Genomic DNA, 21,975 nt, shown 5'->3' with positions numbered 1-21,975 from the left:
CCATCTTAAACATTTTAAACCAGATATACAGTGGAACCTTGCTTAACGAGCATAACAATTATTTATATAAATGAACCTGAAAAAGTATAAATATTCAACAAAATAAAAAGAAATAAATCCGGTTGTAACATACGAAGAAGGTAGCTCCTGGCACGAGGGAGACAGAGGGGAGGAGGAGGGGAGGAGGGTTATTGGGGGGAAAGGAGGAGACTCTTCCACCAAGGGAGATTCTACTTCACTTGCTGCAGTCTCGACTGACTCACTAGCTTTAAATCTTTTAAAAGCACTGGCACTATTGGCAGTTTCTTTAGCATCCTTTTTTACTAAAAAGCTGTCTAGAGACATTTGGTTTTGCCTACGCTTAAAAATTTGGCGAAAATGTGACACAGCATTATCATTAAATAAATTTGTAGTGCACATTTGTAACGTGGAACGAGCGCTAATCACAGACTGATAGCCGAGAAGCCACCTCACGTTGTCTTGTCGTCACTCATTATGCGAAACGTCGCTCGTTAAGTGAGTCATTTTTTTTTCAATTTGTTTTGCTCGTTATGTGAATCACTCGTTATGGGAGGTGCTCGTTAAGCAAGGTTTGACTGTAGTATTTCTTCAAGAAACACATTGTAAAGATCTGGTTAACAATTTAGCTTAGGTCCTTATGGGTATACACAAAAAGATGTATAATCTCAGATCGGAAGACCACAATAGAATCCGTAAATCATGGGTCAGTCACATTTTTCATTCAAACTTTAATAGCAGATCCAGGGGTGTGGCAATTTTGGTTAACAAGAGAATACAGTTTACACCACCTGACATAATTAGTGATTCTAATAGTTTTATTATAGTCTCTGGTTCTCTTTTTCAACCACTAGTTGTTATAGTAAATGTTTATACACCCAATTGGGATGATGACCAATATGCAAACAAGCTTTTTTCATTAATTCCCAAGCTTAATACTCACCATCTGATACTTTCGGGAGACTTAAATTGTGCCATTGACCCCTTGCTCGACAGATCTACAGTTAGTAGCAGCACTTCAGATACGGCTAAGGCTTTCTCTACATTTCTGCAGCAGAATGGTTGTGTGGACCCATGGAGATTCCTTAACCCATCAATTAAGCAGTTTTAAACTCTTTTTACTCCCATGTCCACCATTCCTTTTCCAGGTTAGATTATTTCTTTATAGATAGCCTACTTATTTCAATGGTTAAGCAAATTGACTACTCAGCTATAGTTATATCAGACCATGCACCTGTTGTGCTAGACCTACCCTTTCCTTTAAATATCAGGGAACGACCACAGTGGAAACTCCTGCTATCCAGCGAAAAATTCTGTGACTTCATCTTGACCAGTATAGATACTTTTCTTGAGACTAATAAAACAGACTCAGTGTCCTACTCCTTACATTGAGAAACTCTAAAGGCTTATATGAGGGGCCAGATAATATCCTACTCTTCTTATCAGGGCGATGAAAAGTAGTAGATCTCCAGGCCCTATTGAATTTTATACGAAGTTCAGGGAAAAACTTCTGCTTGAAGTTTACGCGTCGTGTAAACTTCTGCCAATTCTGCTTGAAGTGTTTAAAGAGTGTCTGGAATCTGTATCCTTGCCACCAACTTTCTCAGAGACATCTATTTTACTTCTTCTTAAAAAAAACAAGGACCCTACTCAATGTGGATCATACCATCCTATTTCTCTTATAAATGCAGATATAAAAATTTTAGCTAAGGTGCTAGCCTGTGGCTTAGAACATGTCCTCCCTACAATAATTTCAGACGATCAAACAGGATTCATTAAGAATCGTCACTCTTTTTCTAATATACGTAGACTAGCCAACATAATGTACGAGGCTGGTCCTTCCCCAAGTCCTTAGATAATTGTATCTTTGAATGCGGAGAAGGCTTTCAATCTAATTGAATGGCCATATCTGTTTGCAGCTTTGGAAAAAATTGGTTTTGGCAAGACGTTTGTATCTTGGGTTAAACTTATCTACCATTCACCTTTGGCATCCATTCAAACCAATTATTTTCGGTCTGATTACATCCCACTAACAAGAGGTACTCGTCAAGGATGCCCACTATCCCAACTTCTCTTTGCAATTGCAATTGAACCTTTATTGGCGGCACTGAACCACGCTGTTTCGAGGACTTAAAAGGGGGGATGTCGAACATCGTTTGTCTTTGTACGTGGATGACCTTTTGCTTTACGTTAGTGATCCCATAACTAGCTGCCCCACTATTATATCACTGTTGGATCAGTTTGTAACTTTTTCAGGTTATAAATTAAATCTTCATAAAAGTGAATGCTTTCCCATTAACAATTTAGCCTTAAACAGGAATTACTGCCTTTTAGTTTATCCTCTGAAGGCTTTAAGTATCTCAGAATAAATATGACACGCTCTTTCTCGTCCTTGTTGAACTATAAATCTCTGTTAAAAGAGATGAGGGCCAAGTTGGAGAGGTGGCATAGTCTTTCCCTCGCTTTAGCTGGAAGAATATATTCGGTCAAAATGACAATAATTTCAAAGTTTATTTATCTGTTTCAATCTTTACCAGTTTTTCTGCCTTTTTTCTGTCTTTTTTTCGATTAATGAATCACTATATATCCTCCTTTATCTGGGAAAACAGAACACCGAGGGTCAATAGGTGGTCTAATTGGGTCTTCCAAGTTTTATTCATTATTACTGGGCATCCAACATAGAAAAGATACTATACTGGCTTCACTGCCCTGAAACAAATTGGTGTTCAATTGAGTCACAAACATGTCACACATCATCTCTCCCAGCTTTAGTATACTCTTCTTTACCCTTCAAAGCCTCTTTTACATCCAATCCCATAGTGCTTTCTACTCTTAGGATCTTTCACCAGTTTCGCTACCACTATAAGTTGACATCAGCATCAATTCTGGGCCCTATTTATAAGAATCATTTATTTCTCCCTTCTACATCGGATTCGTCATTGAGACAGTGGGCAGTCAGTGGTTTGACATGCTTCAAAGACCTGTATACCAATGGTTTATTTAAAAGTTTTGAAGAAATTTGCAGAACCTATGACTTCCCAAGTAAGCACCTCTATGGATATGTTCAGATTCATCACTTTGTTAAAGATAATTTCCCTTCCTTTCCTGATCTTCCTCCTGCCTCGGTTTTAGATAACCTTACTCTCAGTTTTAGTACTAAAGGGCTGATCTCCATATTGTACTCTCACCTAATGTCTTTTGAAAACCATAGCCTGGATAAAATAAAGTCTAGATGGGAAGCAGATCTGGGCATAAAGCTATCTGAGGCCTTTTAGAAGGATCTGAGGCACTTAAAAGGATCCACTCATCATCACCCTCTGCTGGATTACGGCTTATACAATTTAAAGTTTTGCATAGGGTACATATAAGTAAGGATAGGCTTGCTGGTATATATCTTGGGTTGGATGCTTCTTGTGATCGATGCTCTCATTCTCCAGCTACCCTGGTACACATGTTTTGGTCTTGCCCTGGACTAGATAAATAGTAAGCTTTGGTTTTTAGGACCCTCAGTGATGCTCTTGGGCTTATGTTGAGGCCCAGTCCTTCAATAGCAATTTTTGGAACACCAGATGATACAACAAATGCCACTTTGACTACTAGTCAGAGGGACATCATTGCTTTTACTTCTCTGCTTGCTCATCAGAGAATTTTGTTAAGCTGGAAATCCTCTACCCCTCCATCAGCTACAAGCTGGCTGGAAGATGTGATGTTGTTTCTAAAACTAGAAAAGGTCAAATTTACACTGAAGGGCTCAGTAAATACGTTTTACTTAAAATGGAAACTCATTTTGTCATACTTCAGAAATCTGAAGGAATTACCTAGCAGATAATTTGTTATGCAGACATGTGTTTGTGTATGTATGAATGTACATGTATATATCGATCTTTGTTATTTCTTTGCCCCTTTTCTTTTTTCCTTGATATTGCGGCTCTTTTTCACAGTTTGTCTGATTTATAATTCTGTCACCTTTTTAACATGCATGGGCTTATGTCTTAATTGTGGTGACATAACTGTGGTAAGTTACCTTTTGTTCAGCGCAATGTTATGTTACATTTATGTGTATATGATGTGGGGGGGTTGGGGGTGGGTTGGGTTTTTTGTTTTTTTCCCTCTTGTTTGGTATTTTGTTCTTTTTTTAAACTAAAAGGCAGCAAATAAGGCAATTCAGTGTATCTTGTCTTCAAATGTACTGTCCAATTCCTTTAATAAAACAAACAAACAAATAAAAAGATTTTCTTTGTATTTGTACCTTTATATTGATTAATAATGATTATAATGGGGTGCATACATCTCACAGGTGATGTGCATTTGGTATGTGCATAGCCCACAAAACTTCATAAAAAGGCCAAATCCATAGAATGCAAAGTGCTAAATGGCTGCTAATGGCTGTGATTAGAGTTTGGACACACTTACTTACATACACTATATTGCCAAAAGTATTCGGTCAACCATCCAAATAATCAGAATCAGGTGTTCCAATCACTTCCATGGCCACAGGTGTATAAAATCAAGCACCTAGGCATGCAGACTGTTTTTACAAACATTTGTGAAAGAATGGGTCGCTCTCAGGAATTCCAGCGAGGAACTGTGATAGGATGCCACCTGTGCAACAAGTGAAATTTCCTCGCTCCTAAATATTCCACAGTCAACTGTCAGCTGTATTATAAGAACGTGGAAGTGTTTGGGAACGACAGAAACTCAGCCACGAAGTGGTAGGCCTGACGGCGCGGGGTCAGCGGATGCTGAGGCGCATAGTGTGAAGAGGTCGCCAACTTTCTGCAGAGTCAATCGCTACAGACCTCCAAACTTCATGTGGCCTTCAGATTAGCTCAAGAACAGTGTGCAGAGAGCTTCATGGAATGGGTTTCCATGGCCGAGCAGCTGCATCCAAGCCATACATCACCAAGTGCAATGCAAAGCGTCGGATGCAGTGGTGTAAAGCACGCCGCCACTGGACTCTAGAGCAGTGGAGACGCGTTCTCTGGAGTGACGAATCGCGCTTCTCCATCTGGCAATCTGATGGACGAGTCTGGGTTTGGCGGTTGCCAGGAGAACGATACTTGTCTGACTGCATTGTGCCAAGTGTAAAGTTTGGTGGAGGGGGGATTATGGTGTGGGGTTGTTTTTCAGGAGCTGGGCTCGGCCCCTTAGTTCCAGTGAAAGGAACTCAGAATGCTTCAGCATACCAAGACATTTTGGACAATTCCATGCTCCCAACTTTGTGGGAACAGTTTGGAGCTGGCCCCTTCCTCTTCCAACATGACTGTGCACCAGTGCACAAAGCAAGGTCCATAAAGACATGGATGACAGAGTCTGGTGTGGATGAACTTGACTGGCCTGCACAGAGTCCTGACCTCAACCCGATAGAACACCTTTGGGATGAATTAGAGTGGAGACTGAGAGCCAGGCCTTCTCGTCCAACATCAGTGTGTGACCTCACAAATGCGCTTCTGGAAGAATGGTCAAAAATTCCCATAAACACACTCCTAAACCTTGTGGACAGCCTTCCCAGAAGAGTTGAAGCTGTTATAGCTGCAAAGGGTGGACCGACGTCATATTGAACCCTATGGATTAGGAATGGGATGTCACTTAAGTTCATATGCGAGTCAAGGCAGGTGAGCGAATACTTTTGGCAATATAGTGTATATATACAGCTCTTCTGGGAAGGCTGTCCACAAGGTTTACTTATTTTATAAAATAAGTAAATACATATATTCAATATAAAATTGTATAAAAGCTATATATAAAATATAAAAGCTCCTGAAAAACAACCCCACACCATAATCCCCCCTCCACCAAACTTTACACTTGGCACAATGCAGTCAGACAAGTACCGTTCTCCTGGCAACCGCCAAACCCAGACTCGTCCATCAGATTGCCAGATGGAGAAGCGCGATTCGTCACTCCAGAGAACGTGTCTCCACTGCTCTAGAGTCCAGTGGCGGCGTGCTTTACACCACTGCATCCGACGCTTTGCATTGCACTTGGTGATGTATGGCTTGGATGCAGCTACTCGGCCATGGAAACCCATTCCATGAAGCTCTCTGCGCACTGTTCTTGAGCTAATCTGAAGGCCACATGAAGTTTGGAGGTCTGTAGCGATTGCGTCTGCAGAAAGTTGGCGACCTCTTCGCACTATGCGCCTCAGCATCCGCTGACCCCGCTCCGTCAGTTTACGTGGCCTAGAGTTGCTGTCGTTCCCAAACACTTCCACGTTCTTATAATACAGCTGACAGTTGACTGTGGAATATTTAGGAGCGAGGAAATTTCATGACTGGATTTGTTGCACAGGTGGCATCCTATCACAGTTCCACGCTGGAATTCACTGAGCTCCTGAGAGCGACCCATTCTTTCACAAATGTTTGTAAAAACAGTCTGCATGCCTAGGTGCTTGATTTTATACACCGGTGACCATGGAAGTGATTGGAACACCTGATTCTGATTATTTGGATGGGTGAGCGAATACTTTTGGCAATATAGTGTATATATATACAGGGGTTGGACAATGAAACTGAAACACTGGCCAATTTAGTGTTGGAGGTTTCATGGCTAAATTTGACCAGCCTGGTGGCCAATCTTCATTGATTGCACATTCCACCAGTAAGAGCAGAGTGTGAAGGTTTAATTAGCAGAGTAATAGCACAGTTTTGCTTAAAATATTGCAATGCACACAACATTATGGGTGACATATCAGAGTTCAGAAAAGGACAAATTGTTGGTGCACGTCTCGCTGGCGCATCTGTGACTAAGACAGCAAGTCTTTGTGATGTATCAAAAGCCACGGTATCCAGGGTAATGTCAGCATACCACCAAGAAGGACGAACCACATCCAACAGGAGTAACTGTGGACGCAAGAGGAAGCTGTCTGAAAGGGATGTCCGGGTGCTAACCCGGATTGTATCCAAAAAACATAAAACCACAGCTACCCAACTCACTGCAGAATTAAATGTGCACCTCATCTCTCCTGTTTCCACCAAAACCGTCCGTTGGGAGCTCCACAGGGTCAACGTACATGGCCGGGCTCCTATAGCCAAACCTCTGGTCACTCGTGCCAATGCCAAATGTCGGTTTCAATGGTGCCAGCAGCGAAAATCTTGGGCTAAGGACTACTGAACCATTCTGGAGGACCATGTACACCCAATGGTTCAAACATTGTATCCTGAAGGCGGTGCCGTGTATCAGGATGATAATGCACCAATACACACAGCAAGACTGGTGACAGAGTGGTTTGATGAACATGAAAGTGAAGTTGAACATCTCCCATGGCCTGCACAGTCACCAGATCTAAATATTATTGAGCCACTTTGGGGTGTTTTGGAGGAGCAAGTCAGGAAACATTTTCCTCCACCAGCATCACATAGTGACCTGGCCACTATTCTGCAAGAAGAATGGCTCAAAATCCCTCTGGCTACTGTGCAGAACTTGTATCTGTCATTCCCAAGACGAATTGATGCTGTATTGGCCGCAAAAGGAGGCCCTACACCATCCTAATGAATTATTGTGGTCTAAAACCAGGCGTTTCAGTTTCATTGTCCAACCCCTGTATATGTGTGTGTATGTGTGTGTGTGGCCGAGCGTTTTTATTAATTCCTGTGGAAGTCTAGTGCCACACTCATGAGGTGGATTGTTGTACTGAAAGTGATGTGACATACACTATACTGCCAAAAGTATTCGCTCACCTGCCTTGACTCGCATATGAACTTAAGCGACATCCCATTCCTAATCCATAGGGTTCAATATGACATCGGTCCACCCTTTGCAGCTATAACAGCTTCAACTCTTCTGGGAAGGCTGTCCACAAGGTTTAGGAGTGTGTTTATGGGAATTTTTGACCATTCTTCCAGAAGCGCATTTGTGAGGTCACGCACTGATGTTGGACGAGAAGGCCTGGCTCTCAGTCTCCGCTCTAATTCATCCCAAAGGTGTTCTATCGGGTTGAGGTCAGGACTCTGTGCAGGCCAGTCAAGTTCATCCACACCAGACTCTGTCATCTATGTCTTTATGGACCTTGCTTTGTGCACTGGTGCACAGTCATGTTGGAAGAGGAAGGGGCCAGCTCCAAACTGTTCCCACAAAGTTGGGAGCATGGAATTGTCCAAAATGTCTCGAGTTCCTTTCACTGGAACTAAGGGGCCAAGCCCAGCTCCTGAAAAACAACCCCACACCATAATCCCCCCTCCACCAAACTTTACACTTGGCACAATGCAGTCAGACAAGTACTGTTCTCCTGGCAACCGCCAAACCCAGACTCGTCCATCAGATTGCCAGATGAAGAAGCGTGATTCTTCACTCCAGAGAATGCGTCTCCATTGCTCTAGAGTCCAGTGGCGGCGTGCTTTACACCACTGCATCCGACACTTTGCATTGCACTTGGTGATGGCCTACCACTTCGTGGCTGAGTTGCTGTCGTTCCCAAACACTTCCACGTTCTTATAATACAGCTGACAGTTGACTGTGGACTATTTAGGAGCGAGGAAATTTCACGACTGGATTTGTTGCACAGGTGGCATCCTATCACAGTTCCACGCTGGAATTCACTGAGCTCCTGAGAGCGACCCATTCTTTCACAAATGTTTGTAAAAACAGTCTGCATGCCTAGGTGCTTGATTTTATACACCTGTGGCCATGGAAGTGATTGGAACACCTGATTCTGATTATTTGGATGGGTGAGCGAATACTTTTGGCAATATAGTGTATCTTTAGTTTTAAATGGTGCGAAGTTGCCTTTTTGTCTGTCATGGATAATAAAAACACTTGCTTTTTACTGATGCCTAGTTAAAACTAAGAAACACCTTAAGTTAAAGGGTAAAGGATAATTTTGGAGGAGAGGAGAAGGTAAAAGAATGGTACTTGAGAGTCCTGATACAAAGCTTTACATAAACATAACATAAACTCAAGATAAAATGAAAATACAGTTCTGTTTATCTGTCTTGTAGTATCCAGAATTATCTTTGACCCTCTTCTAAATGTTATGTGAGTTTGTATGAAGATGAAAATAGTCAAATATTTGTGATATATATATTGGCTTTTTTTTTTTGCCATTTTATGTTCCACTATCCTCACCAGCTGGTTTCAGTCTTTAATTTGATCAAGCTGATAATGCATTTTTATACTTGTGCCACTTTAGGGCTTTTCACACTGCGCTTAACCTCGGGTTACTGTCGTTCTAAACACCGCTTTTAAAGAAATGTTTGATACCTGTAATTTGAAAGAGGTGTTAGCACCAGTTTTTACCCAGGGTTATGAAACCCTGCTCTGGAGCAAGGTTAGCACCACATTTGAGGTGTTAACCCCACATTGCGGTGCTAAGTTTGTTCAGTGTGAAATGGAGCGGTGTTTGCTTGTTGCTGCTGGACGCTTGGCAAAGGACAGCCAATCAGAAATTGAGCAGCCAGGCTTATGTCACGTCAGTAAAAGGAAACACACGTTGTGTAAACAGCAGCCGGTGAGAGAAAAGTAAGAAAATGTCAAAAGACGGAAAGCGTGTGAACTGGAGTGACGAGAAGACGGTATTATTCTTACAGCATTTTTTTAATAACTGGCAAGACGCCGGAAAAGCCGTCTAAACAGGTTGGCTGCTGTTTGTCCAATCAGTGACAGTGACACTGCAAATATGCAAATAAGAAAGTTAACCCAGGCTTTAGGGAATGTACAGTGTGAAACGTCTATTAACGAATACACAGGTTTAACAGTTAACCCCAGGTATCATATGAGATAACCCAGGATTCTTTTTATCCGGGGAAAAGATGACCCAGGGTTAACAATTCAAGTGTGAAAAGCCCTTTTGTTATCTTTAAAAATTTTTTTTTTTATAGATTTGTGGACAGAGAGTGAATGTTTTCTATATGAAATACAATTTCTATGTATTGTCTATATATACTGTAGTTTAAACAGAGAAAGAAAGTAAAATATGAATATATGACATACTTTCTGAAGTAATGTTAAAAGTTCACAGAAAATACTGATATGGTCCTGCCAAATCTTGTACCAAACTCACTCACACACACACACACACACACACACTCATTTAACTGTGTGAATTGATCTGTTCTATGAAGTCTCAACACATCCGTGTTTATAATTCCACCCATATTATAACTGTTTACATGCTGTTTTTTTTGCAAATTATTCAATTGCTGCTGTTGCTGTTTACACACATTTCACACTGCCACCAACTGCTGCTATACAGATGTGTATATGTTTACAGGAACCCTCTTGTTTAAAGTTTTTCTATTTTGCACATTGCACTGCTTATACACTGCAGAATGTTTACTGAGCTGCACTATTCTGTCTATATTGTGTGTTTTGTGTATCTGTCCTGTACTGTTTTGTTTTGTATTGTCTGTTTGCACTGTCTTTCACTAGGTTGCACACACTGTTTTCTGTCCTTAGGTCTGTGTTGTTTTGTAGCTCTGTTGTTTTATTTGTTTTATGTAGCACCATGGTCCTGAAGAAATGTTGTCTAATTTCACTGTGTACTGTGTCAGCTACATATAGTTGAAATGACAATAAAAGCTTCTTGACTTGACTTGATCTATAGCCTTTTATATTATTTTGGGCCTGTTAATGTTTTTGTTTGCATATATTTATTTCATTTGTGTTGTAGTTTGTGCCAGCTGTACAATGTCTGAAAATAATAGTCAAAATAGTTCATATAGTGGATTCTGTCTTTCTGGACATTCCAGGTGCGCGTGTGGCCTGCTCAGATGATATCTCCAGGCTAAAACACTCAGAACAAGCTGCAGAGGTGCCAATTCCAACATGCTAAAAAAAAACTTTACACCACATATCACACAATATTTTATGTTGTTTTTTAAGAGCTATTACTAAAATATATATATTTAAATATATATAAAGGTATCATGAAAACTTTACTATGTTGGGCCCTTTGTCGGGTTTGTAAAAGAACAAAGGTAATAAATAAAATGGCCACTTACCAGCCGGCGAATGTCCCGCTCACAGTCCCACTTGATCTTGGAGATCTGTTCCTGATGTGCCTGGTGCTCAGATCGCAGATCAACTGCCTTAGTCTTATCTGCCTGGATAGCAGCATTGAGTGCCTCATCTGTGTGACGCTTTGCAGCCTTCAGTTCAGCGATCTCACTTAACAGTTTTGCACGTTCCTGTTCAAAGAAACGCCTTGCCTCATCACGTGCCTCCAGCGTCAGTGCTGTGCGAACCTTCTCACCAGTTCCATCCCGCAATGCAGCCAATGCGGACCGTAGCCTCTGGATCTCACCGTCCTTGATCTTGGCAGTTCTTCCTAGTTCCTGCTCGTGTTGTCGTGTCAGTGACTCACGCAGTGCTGCCAGTTCTTTCAGCTTCTCCTCATGCCAGCGTGCCCGCTGTTCAGTAAGCGCTGCAGTGTGCCTGTGCTGCTCCTGCTCACGGATGCGCTTGGCCTCCTGTGTCTTATCACGTTCCAACTTGTTGACCTGTAGAAGAAAGAGAAGCATTTAGGTGGAAGACCATGTCTGATTTACGTGGTATCCTTCCAGTTTCATTTTAGCTACTGACTTACTAACTTACATACAATGCTCACTCATGATTGTCCTTGCCAACTTTACATAATTACATTCTTGTATCTCATGCCATGTCTGATAGAGCATGGTCCCTATATACCATATAATGTACAGTATGGCCAAAGCTCATGCCCATTGTTTTTAGCTTTTCTCACCAATGTGAAAGTCTTTGCGAAGTGTTGGATGTATGAAAGACATATTACATGGTTCATGTGTGATAGAAAACCTTAGAAATTTTATAATACAATTACAAATGAATATATATGAAGACCAGAATTCTGAACAAAAAAAAATCAACATATACATGCAAATGTGAGAATATTTAAATAGTTCAAAGTTGCCTCTTGTGCACCCACCTTGCATTTTTCTTGGTGAAGTTCAATTTGAATGTCAGTTAGTTTGGACCTGAGATCTTCATTGGCTGCTTGTAAGGCAGAGATGATGGCTTCAGGTTTTTCACCTTTGGAGCGCCCTTTTTTCGCCATTGAGTCTGATCTTACTATACGTGCTCAAACTCAACTCTCAATTATCCAGTGCTTAAATACACGAAACTGAGGTTTCCAATGCCGTCTCTTCCTCATTATTCTGGCAGACAGAATACCTGTGGGAGAACAGTGATATAGTTATTTATGTTTCAGGAAATATACAAAACTAACTCAGCTTCTTCTTTTCCACTTTCCTCGCATCTGGTCTTAGCTACTTCAGGCCTGAATGCTGCTTTTATGTTTAAAAATTGAAATGCCTTTAATCATATTTATGATGGATGATTTTTAACAATTTGACTAAATAAATGTATTGCATTGATGTCTAGTCAGTACATTTCTCTGGAAATCATAAAATTAGGTGACTTCTACTTTCAAGTTTTCCTAGCAATGGGGATATATTCTTACACCTATGTAAGTGTTATCAAAATATACTCTGGAAGGTCTAAAAGATTTGCTCAGAGCAGGTACACACAAAACAGCTTTTTGAGAAGCATGAATGAATTTGGTTTCCATTGGCTTGTAGTGTTTCTATTAATATTTTAACATTACATACATTACACACTTGCTTCTTCCCAGTCACAGTTGCACCTCTTGTCTGTAAATGGGCCCATCTATGTTGGACACAGTTTGAGTCTTGTGTTGTGTGGAAATGTGACAGGCATGTCATTAGAGGTGCTGTTGTTTGTGTACAGAGAAGGGCGTTATGATGAATCACACGTTTGCACTTATTTTTTAACAAATGAAGTTGACTGCAACAGTGAGGAAACTCAGGGATTGAATAAATATGATAAAGTAGATAGTTCTGCACAGTGCTTGAGCAAGGAGAGAGATCAGTTCTGGCCTAGCAGTTTTTCTTGCCATTTTGTTTCTTGCAGAACTAAAATTAGAGTACATTTTTATAAATTGTCATGAGTATAATAATATAACTATGAATGCCATGAATATATTGTACATTAAAAACGTTAAATGCCAGCTTGCAATATTGTCATGACACCTAATACAGTCTTATGCAAAAGTTTAGGCACCCCTTGATAAATAACAGATTTTGGTGATTTTTTAATTGAAAAGATGTTAACACATCTTGTTCTCTCGTCTCTCTTGGAAATGGAAAAAATGCACAATATTTTCAGCAAACATTGATGCATAGTTACTTCTTATGCCATAAATTGAACAAAGATAAAAAATAAAAACATTATTGTGGCACTGTGCAAAAGTTTGGGCACCCTACATAATCAGTACTTAGTAACACCTCCTCTGGCAGATATCACAGCTTGCAAACGCTTTTTATAGCCAGCTAAAAGTCTTTCAATTCTTGTACTTGGGATTTTCTCCCATTCTTCCTTGCAAAAAGCTTCTAGTTCTGTAATATTCTTTGGTCGTCTTGCATGCACAGCTCTTTTAAGATCTATCCACAAATTTTCAATGATGTTTAAATCAGGGGACTGTGATGGCCATTCCAAAACCTTCAGCTTGCGTCTCTTTAGGTATTCCATAGTGGATTTCGAGGTATGTTTAGGATCATTGTCCTGTTGTAGAAGCCATCCTCTTTTCAGCTTCAGCTTTTTTACAGATGGTGTGATGTTTGCTTCCAGAATTTGCTGGTATTTAGTGGAATCCATTCTTCCCTCCACCTGTGCAATGTTTCCTGTGCCACTGGCTGCAACACAACCCCAAAGCATGATAGATCCACCCCCATGCTTAATAGTTGGCAAGGTGTTATTTTCATGAAATGCTGCTCCTTTTTTTCTCCAAACATGCCTTTGCTGATTGTGGCCAAAGAGTTCTATTTTAACTTCATCAGTCCACAGCACTTGTTTCCAAAACGCATCAGGCTTCTGTAGATGTTCTGTTGCATACTTCTGACGTTGGATTTTATGATGGGGACGCAGGTAAGGTTTTCTTCAGCTGACTCTTCCATGAAGGTCTTGCCTGTGCAAGCATCGCTGCACAGTGGAACGGTGCACCACCACTCCTGAGTCTGCTAAATCTTCCTGCAGGTTTTTTGCAGTCAAATGGGGGTTTTGATTTGTCTTTCTGACCAGCATACGAGCAGTTCTCTCCGAGAGTTTTCTTGGTCTTCCAGATCTCATCTTGACCTCCACAGTTCCCCTGAACTGCCATCTCTTAATTACATTTCTCACTGTGGAAACTTCTTGTAGCCTTCTCCTGCATTGTGGGCATCAATTTAAATATCAATTTAAAATAGGGGCAGTGGTGGCTCAATTGGTTAAGGCTCTGGGTCGTTGACCGGAAGATCAGGGGTTCAAGTTGCCACTATTGGGCCCTTGAGCAAGGCCCTTAACCCTCTCTGCTCCAGGGGCGCCGTATCATGGCTGACCCTGCGCTCTGACCCCAACCTCCAAGGATGGGATATGCGAAGAAAGAATTTCACTGTGCTGTAATGTATATGTGACAAATAAAGGCTATTTCAATAACTTTCATTTTCAGAGTCTTACACAGCTGCTTAGAGGATGGTTGTTGAGTGTCCGCAAGTGTGTGCACAAGGTTTTAAGAGTCAAAGTATTTGTAAAGCTTTGAAATTGGCATTTACTAATGACAGCTGTTGCCATGCATCAGATCTAACGAGCTGATTAAGGTCTGAAACCTTGTAAAAAGAATCTGAGACTCTGGAACTCTTAAAGTGCCCAAACTTTTACACAGTGCCATAATAATGTTTTTATTTTTTATTTTTGTTCAATTTATGGCATAAGAAGTAACTATGCATCAATGTTTGCTGAAAATATTGTGCATTTTTTCCATTTCCAAGAGAGACTGTGTTAACATCTTTTCAATTAAAAAATCACCAAAATCTGTTATTTATCAAGGGGTGCCTAAACTTTTGCATAAGACTGTACAACACCCAAAATCCTTGTCCACTCCCAACCAGTCAGAAATTTGGAGAACCAACCAGTCATTGCAGTCTTTATTAATTTGGGTATGTTCAAAATACAGAAACATCTGAGGCTGTGTAATCTATCAGAGTTTTTGGATAGAGGTGTGCATCAAGACTGGGCTCCAGCAGCCGGTAGTGTGCATGTCTGTGTTTGTCTACGTACTGCTTCGTTTTGCTTGCTTTCCCTCTTCCCCTGTCCCTGTTCAGCTCATAGCCACGCTGCTGGATGGGTGTCATTCATTTGTGTGCTCTTTGCTATGCTTCTGAATCAAGCAACTGATAAGAAATATCTCCACACCAAACTCCAAGGAATTGCATTAGTGGGTTCTGTTCTTCTAGTGTTTTTAGTGTGTACTGGAACTATTTATATTTGAATCTAGTTATGAGCCCTTGATTTCCTCATATTATGTGTCTTTAGCTGCAGAGGTTCAAGTTCAATAACATGTTAACATAACATGTTAACACTGGTGCACAGTCTCTTATTCCACCTTGAAATGAGAAGACATTGTGGAAAACATGTATTTTGGATTATGCAGTATTATCATGGCTATTGGGTAAATGGGTAAAAGGGAAGTGGTAGCTCAGTGGTTAAGGTGTTGGAATGGAAGGTTGTGAATTCAAATCACAGGATAACCAAGCTACTCCTACTGGGTCCTTGAGCAAGGCCTTCAACCCTCAATTGCTCAGATGTATGTACAGTAAATGTAAGTCCCCTTGCATAAGGGTGTCTACCAAATAATGTAAGTGTAAATGTAAATCCAAAGTAGGGTGTAAAAGCCATTATATGTTCTTTCTGCCATCTAGTTCTCCCCCCAGGGGACCACCTGCTACATTGGTTGTCCTTCAACTCGCTATTCTTTGCTGATTTACAAAGTGTCTTCTGTGTTAATTGTGTATATTGTAATAAATGTAATAAATGTGTCCCCAGGTTCCTAAGTCTCTTCATTGCCCAACACAGCATTTCATCATTAAACTCCAGGTCATGTTATGTTTTTATTTATCAGGGCCTAAAATAAATGTTGTGTGGACTTTTAAAAACAAAGAAATAAGAAATAAGAAATTTTAACATGTAGTTATTTTCCCTAAAGAAATAAATATTCAGAACCTAGGTGGGAAAAATAAGTACACCCTTCCAACTTCCACAATCATTAGGAGATTATTTAGTGGTCAAGTGTTACTAATGAGATGCACAACATTAAGTTATCATCAAGAAGTGTAACTAGCGCTATAAATGCTAGAATTTATAACATGCCAAGAGGAAAGATCATCAGCCATGACCATAGTTATAATGTCATCAGCAAACAGCTACATCATGTGACCTCCAGGCCTCTGTAAGCACTTTAAATGTTTATGCTCATTACAGCACAATCAGAAAAAGACTGAACAAGTCTGATTGTCATGGATGGGTGTCTAGTAAAAAAAAAACCTTCTCTCCAAAAAAATATAGTAACCCAACTTAGGTCTTATAGATCTTATATAGGTCTTATAGATCTTATAGCCAGGAAGATTGTGAAGGACCTCAGCCATCCCAACAATGGACTCTTCTCTCTGTTGCGTTCAGGGAAACGCTTCCGCTCCATGAAGGCAAACACAGAGAGAATGAGGAGGAGCTTCTTCCCGCTGGCCATTCGGAGTCTGAACCAGGAAACACCTAGAACCTGATACGGATACGGGGACTCTCTCTGCTTTTTTTCATCACTTTTCAGCACTTTGCACAACCTCGCACATTTGCACAAACTGACACTTTGACACTGGACTGGCACAAGTTACTTTATACAATTATTCCAGCACATGGACACTTTATTGATAAACACTGGATCACCTCAATATATGCCATATATACATAGATCCCTTCATGTTCATGTCTGCATTTATATATATATATATATATATATATATATATATATATATATATATTTATCTACTTGCACCTATATTTTCATATTCTTACACCTATATTTTCATATTTTATTTTTTATTTATGTTATATTTTTATATTTTTATTTATCTATATTATATTTTATTTTACTTTATTTTCTATTTTTATATTTTTAAGATACTATAGTTTTATTTTTATCTTTATTTTTTATGGATCTCTTTCTCACATACTTTTTATAAATGTTTACATGCCGGACAGTCGTGAAAAAACATTTCACTGCATGTGTATGTTTACGTTTGTGACAAATAAAATTTGAATTTGAATTTATACATCTGAAAAAACAACAAACATTCTGAAACAGTATCCTTTAAAAACGTTTACCTGCAGGTACAGTACTGCTGCATAAAGGGGTCACACTAGATACTAAAGGCACATACTTTTGACACTTACAGATATGTAAAACTGGATCACTTTTATAAATAAATAAATAAATGACCAAGTACAATAGAGTTGTCTCATTTGTTTGACTGGGTACACTTTGTCTACTATTAGGCAGAATGAGGGGACATGTATTATGGGTATTTTACTGATGTCACTGGTAGGTCCTGTGCATACTGTCCACCAAAATAAGTGGAGAAAACTACAGCAAAAACATAAGACATAGAAAAAACAAAAACATAAGACATCAATACATAGATTTTTATCCATAAGAATTGTATCGTATTCTGGTGTTGCTATATTCATGCCAACCCCCAAAACAAAACTTCTGCAACATAGATATTTGACATATCAAAGCACATGGCTGGAGAATTTCAGAGAATCTTGTTATTTTGTATTCTAGTGATGTCAAACGCACACAAATCGACTGCCGCAAAGCCTGTTTTATTAAAAACTTGAGTTAAATAAAATAATTACACCTGCTGATATAGATCAATCCTATTATGTTTCAACAAATGTGTTCAGACATGTAGCTCCCCCTACTGACCAGAATGTGTCGCTGGACGTTGGTGTCAAATTTTTGCCACTCACATTTTCTGAAATGAACATTCTAGTTATCCTGTCTGAATCTTTCCTCTAATATCCTTTCGCCTAGAAACACCATTAACATCATCAAGCTTAAATTATTGAGCTACCCCCTTAAAAAAATTCTAAATATCTATTATTTTTACGCAAACAGTTATAAATTATAAAGATTTGTTTAAGGGCAAGAAAACTATCCCATTGGCTTTGAAATATTTGTTTTTAAACAGCCATAAATTAAACAATTCTTTCTCTATCAACAAATGTCTATTCAGTGACGTATAAAAAAACACTATGCCTACAAATTACTATTACACTCACAGCTGTACTTCGCACATTGCTGACCCCTGTACTAAAAGTGCCTACAATGAACATCAGAACTGGACCATGGAGCAATGGAAGACAGTGGCCTGGTCTGATAATCACATTATCTTTTTCATCATGTGGACAGCCAGCTGTGTGTTACCTGGGGAAGTGATGCACTATAGGAAAAATATAGGTGATGCTCTGGGCAGTGTTCTGCTGGGAAACCTTGGTTTCATGTGGCTCTTACGCTGACATGTACCACCTACCTAAACATTGTTGTAGACTCAGTAAACCACTGCAACAACAACAGCAGTGCCCTCTTTAGCAAGATAACGCACCCTATCACATTGCAAAAAACTGTTCAGGAATGGTTTGAGGAACATGATGATTGTCCATAATCCATCCAAACTTTGGTGTTGATTTGGCCTCCAAAATCCCCAGATAACAAAAGTACTTTAATAGTCTAAACATCATTGTATTATTAGAAAAATAAGTTGTGATATCAAAGACCAATTTTAGTTATTTTTGAGATAATGACAAATACGTTGTGAGTCTTATCGGCAAAGGGACGGTGTGGGCGCAGGTTTTCATTCCAACCGAGCAGAAGCCACACCTGAGTCTACTGTAAGCCAAGATCAGATGATTAAACAGGTGGACTCAGGTATGGCTCCTGTTTGATTAGAATGAACCCACACTGGCCCTTTGCGGATAAGATGACGCCCCTGGTTTACATTGTCACTCTAAAAGAGTCCTACACAGTGGTTTTGTGCCCCAAAAACAGCTCTGGCCCATCGAAACAAGATTTCTGAAGGTATGCTTTGGTATCTGGCACCAAAACATTAGCAACAGATAATTTAAGTTAGTTAGGTAACTACTGTGGTAAAAGGGTAAAGGATTGGAAGAATCCTCACTCATAACCAAAGCTTTTTGTTTTACTTTTAATGTATAAATATCATTTAGCTACTGCTGTGTCTTCCCTGCAATCCCACTTGCTACCATAACAACTTCCTTTAGCACTCATATTTCAATTCCACATAGTCATCTTGAAAGACATAACACTCTCCACAAAAAACATTTCTAAAATATGTTCACTCATGCCAAAATGGTTAAATCTCTGAATAAGATGTAATTTCTACATTGCCTTTTTAAGAAAAATGTATATTCTCAACAAAACTGAGATGACTATCAATAATTGTTCCTAAATATTTATAACTTCTGACTGTTTCACCGTGGCGTCTATCACTTAAAGCAACTGCAATTGTTCAAGAAAACTAATTCACAAGATTTATTCACATTTTAAAAAGTGCACACACTTGGCACCAATTCTGGAGGGAAAATCCATACGTATGATGATTAGAAACTACAATCGTCATGAAGTTTGTACTGCATGACCCTGATGTTAATTCACCAGTTGTTCTTCCTGGGGCCACTTTTGGTAGGAACAAACCACTGCATACCAGGAACACAGGAATATCATTCTACACACCTTCCAACACCAGCTTTAAGAATTGACTGTTCACTTGCTGCCTTATATATTAGTAGCCAAAAATAATGTCCAACCTAGGAAAATTAAGATGAATTTGTCCTTTATTTAAACATTAAATATTTGATAACTTAAATTTTATTTTTTAGATATTATTTTATAGCATGATATTGGGGTGCATGACTGCGGTGTGGGAAGGATTTACAAAGTTGCTGGACTTTGGGTTGACCCATTTGGACATCTTTCAGGACACAGTGTTGCAGGATGTGGAGTATCTGGAGATTGAATATGTATTTTCCAACACAATAACGGCTCCCAAACACACTGTGTGCACAATGAAGGTGTTCCTTAATGCCCAGTGATCTGAAATCCTCAACTGGCCTTGACCTTAATCCCAGTGAAAATATTTCAGAAATTATAAACCTGAACGAATAATTTTTTTCATATTATGATGCTTTAACCAAACCTTTACCAAACATTGTGCACTTTGGCCAGTACTGTTTATCTCACCCGTTGGGAAGAGTCACTGTAATGAGATGACCAGTGCTCTTCACTTCACCTGTCGGTGCTTTTAATGCTCTGCTTAATCGGTGTATGATCCGGTATCCACATACTTTTGGCCATATGGTGGATGCGATTTTGTTTTTAAATAAAGCTGTTTATAATCAAAGGTCAAAAACGCGAAAAAATCTCCAATGTCCTTATTTAATTAAAGATCCGTGTATAAATGTAGGTTAGCTTAAGCTTTCATATTAAAATGATAAAGAGCTCCGGGCTTTGCTGTTGGACACATAAATTTTCAATCAGGTTAAAACGAAAAACACACATATATGTTTAATATAAAGGACTGTTCATATTATAACATCAGTATGGTCAGCAATTACGTCAGTAATCTACAAAATAAATGCAGACGTCAACAGAAGGCACAGGCCTGCTAAGATGAAATGATAATGATGTTCAGAGAGCAGCATGCCATCATGTTTCTTCTCCTGAGTGAGATGTTCTCCTCACACACACACACACACACACACACCAGATACAGCATCCTGCGGCTTCGGCTGTTCGGCCTTAACAATAAAGGCTTATTAGCGACCATCTATAGCGTTGGCTCGGATGATGAGCATCACTGGGCAGGTTGCATTTTCTTAAATGATTAGTCTTAAAGATAATAGAAACATAAAGCACTGCGCCATTTCATTCTCCGACAACAAATACCAATTCAATACCGTATCTTACGTCAGTAATGGCAGCGACCACCGTTAGCCTGCGAGCTTCCATCTAGCTGTGCTCCTGTGGCACAATCCAATTCAGTAAGATAACGGACAATAAATATCAATTCCAAACGGCATTAAATATAAAATGTACATACCAAATACAAATCTCGACGACGAACCACGGTTTACATATTATTCTCCGTCTTACAGTTTTATCCCTGCATTACCATTCAGCATCAGCAGCCGTACAGCGCTGGGCGATAATGGTAGGCGCTGCGGCTCGGTCCCAAATGCCTCCTCCAAGTCATGCGTGTCATAATATACCTAGTGCACAAATATAGGGAGCAGGGAGCGATTTGAGATACAGACTCTCTTCTATTTATGCATGCTGTAACTGATACAGAGTCACACATATACATTTTCCTACATATATACAAATAAAATATTATTATGTATTTCATTTTATATATATTTTATATATATATGTATTATTTATGTGTGTGTGTGTGTGTGTGTGTGAAAAAAATTAGGACACCCCATGAAAGCCTGTGTTTTTTTTAACATAGCTAAACAAAAATATAAAATATAAAATAATATAATTAAACAAATAAAACCAAAGAAAAGTGTTTTTTTTTAACGATCTGTAAAATTTCATTTTAAAAAATCCAAATTCTTGTGAGGAAAAAGTAAGGACACCACCACATTTATTTGTACTTAAAATTGATAAAATTACCTACAGGTGTATCACATCAGGTGCAAATTATTAGAATATTATCACAGAGCATTTTGAAGGAGGCTTGCCTTATTTAAACCTCAGACATTTAGCTTGGTTTGCTCTTAATTGTTGAAGTTAGATGTATCATCATGGTGAGATCCAAAGAGCTCTCTGAGGCCTTCAGAAAGAAGATTGTTGATGCTTATAAGTGATGTAAAAAGATCTCAAAAGAATTTGTAAATCAGCCATTCCACTGTTCAGAAAATAATTTACAAATAGAGAACATTTAAAACAACTGCCAACATGACCAGGTCAGGCCGTCCAAGCAAATGCACCTCAAGATGCTTAAAGACGTCTCCACAAACCCTAAAGTATCATCACGGGACCTACAGCAAGCTTTTACTACAGTTTATGCTAAAGTGCATGATTCTACAATCAGA

The 21,975-nt window shown here is 39.4% G+C and overlaps 1 protein-coding gene across 1 annotated transcript in view; it reads right to left on the bottom strand.

The window, feature by feature from the left end:
• The window catches only part of jakmip2 (janus kinase and microtubule interacting protein 2), a 56,834-nt gene extending 35,731 nt beyond the window's left edge, over positions 1 to 21,103 (bottom strand). Inside the window, exons 1-3 of the mRNA XM_058416164.1 lie at positions 20,976 to 21,103; positions 11,897 to 12,141; positions 10,956 to 11,453 (exon numbers count right to left, since the gene is read on the bottom strand). Of these exons, the coding sequence (XP_058272147.1) occupies positions 10,956 to 11,453; positions 11,897 to 12,025 (627 nt within the window). The 5' untranslated portion in view covers positions 12,026 to 12,141; positions 20,976 to 21,103. The remainder of the gene's footprint in view (positions 1 to 10,955; positions 11,454 to 11,896; positions 12,142 to 20,975) is intronic.
• Between the last annotated feature and the right edge of the window lie 872 nt (positions 21,104 to 21,975).

The sequence above is a fragment of the Hemibagrus wyckioides genome, linkage group LG18 (genome assembly GCF_019097595.1).
Source record: "Hemibagrus wyckioides isolate EC202008001 linkage group LG18, SWU_Hwy_1.0, whole genome shotgun sequence".
Classification (NCBI taxonomy): domain Eukaryota; kingdom Metazoa; phylum Chordata; class Actinopteri; order Siluriformes; family Bagridae; genus Hemibagrus; species Hemibagrus wyckioides.
This window is presented reverse-complemented; position numbering and strand designations above follow the sequence as displayed.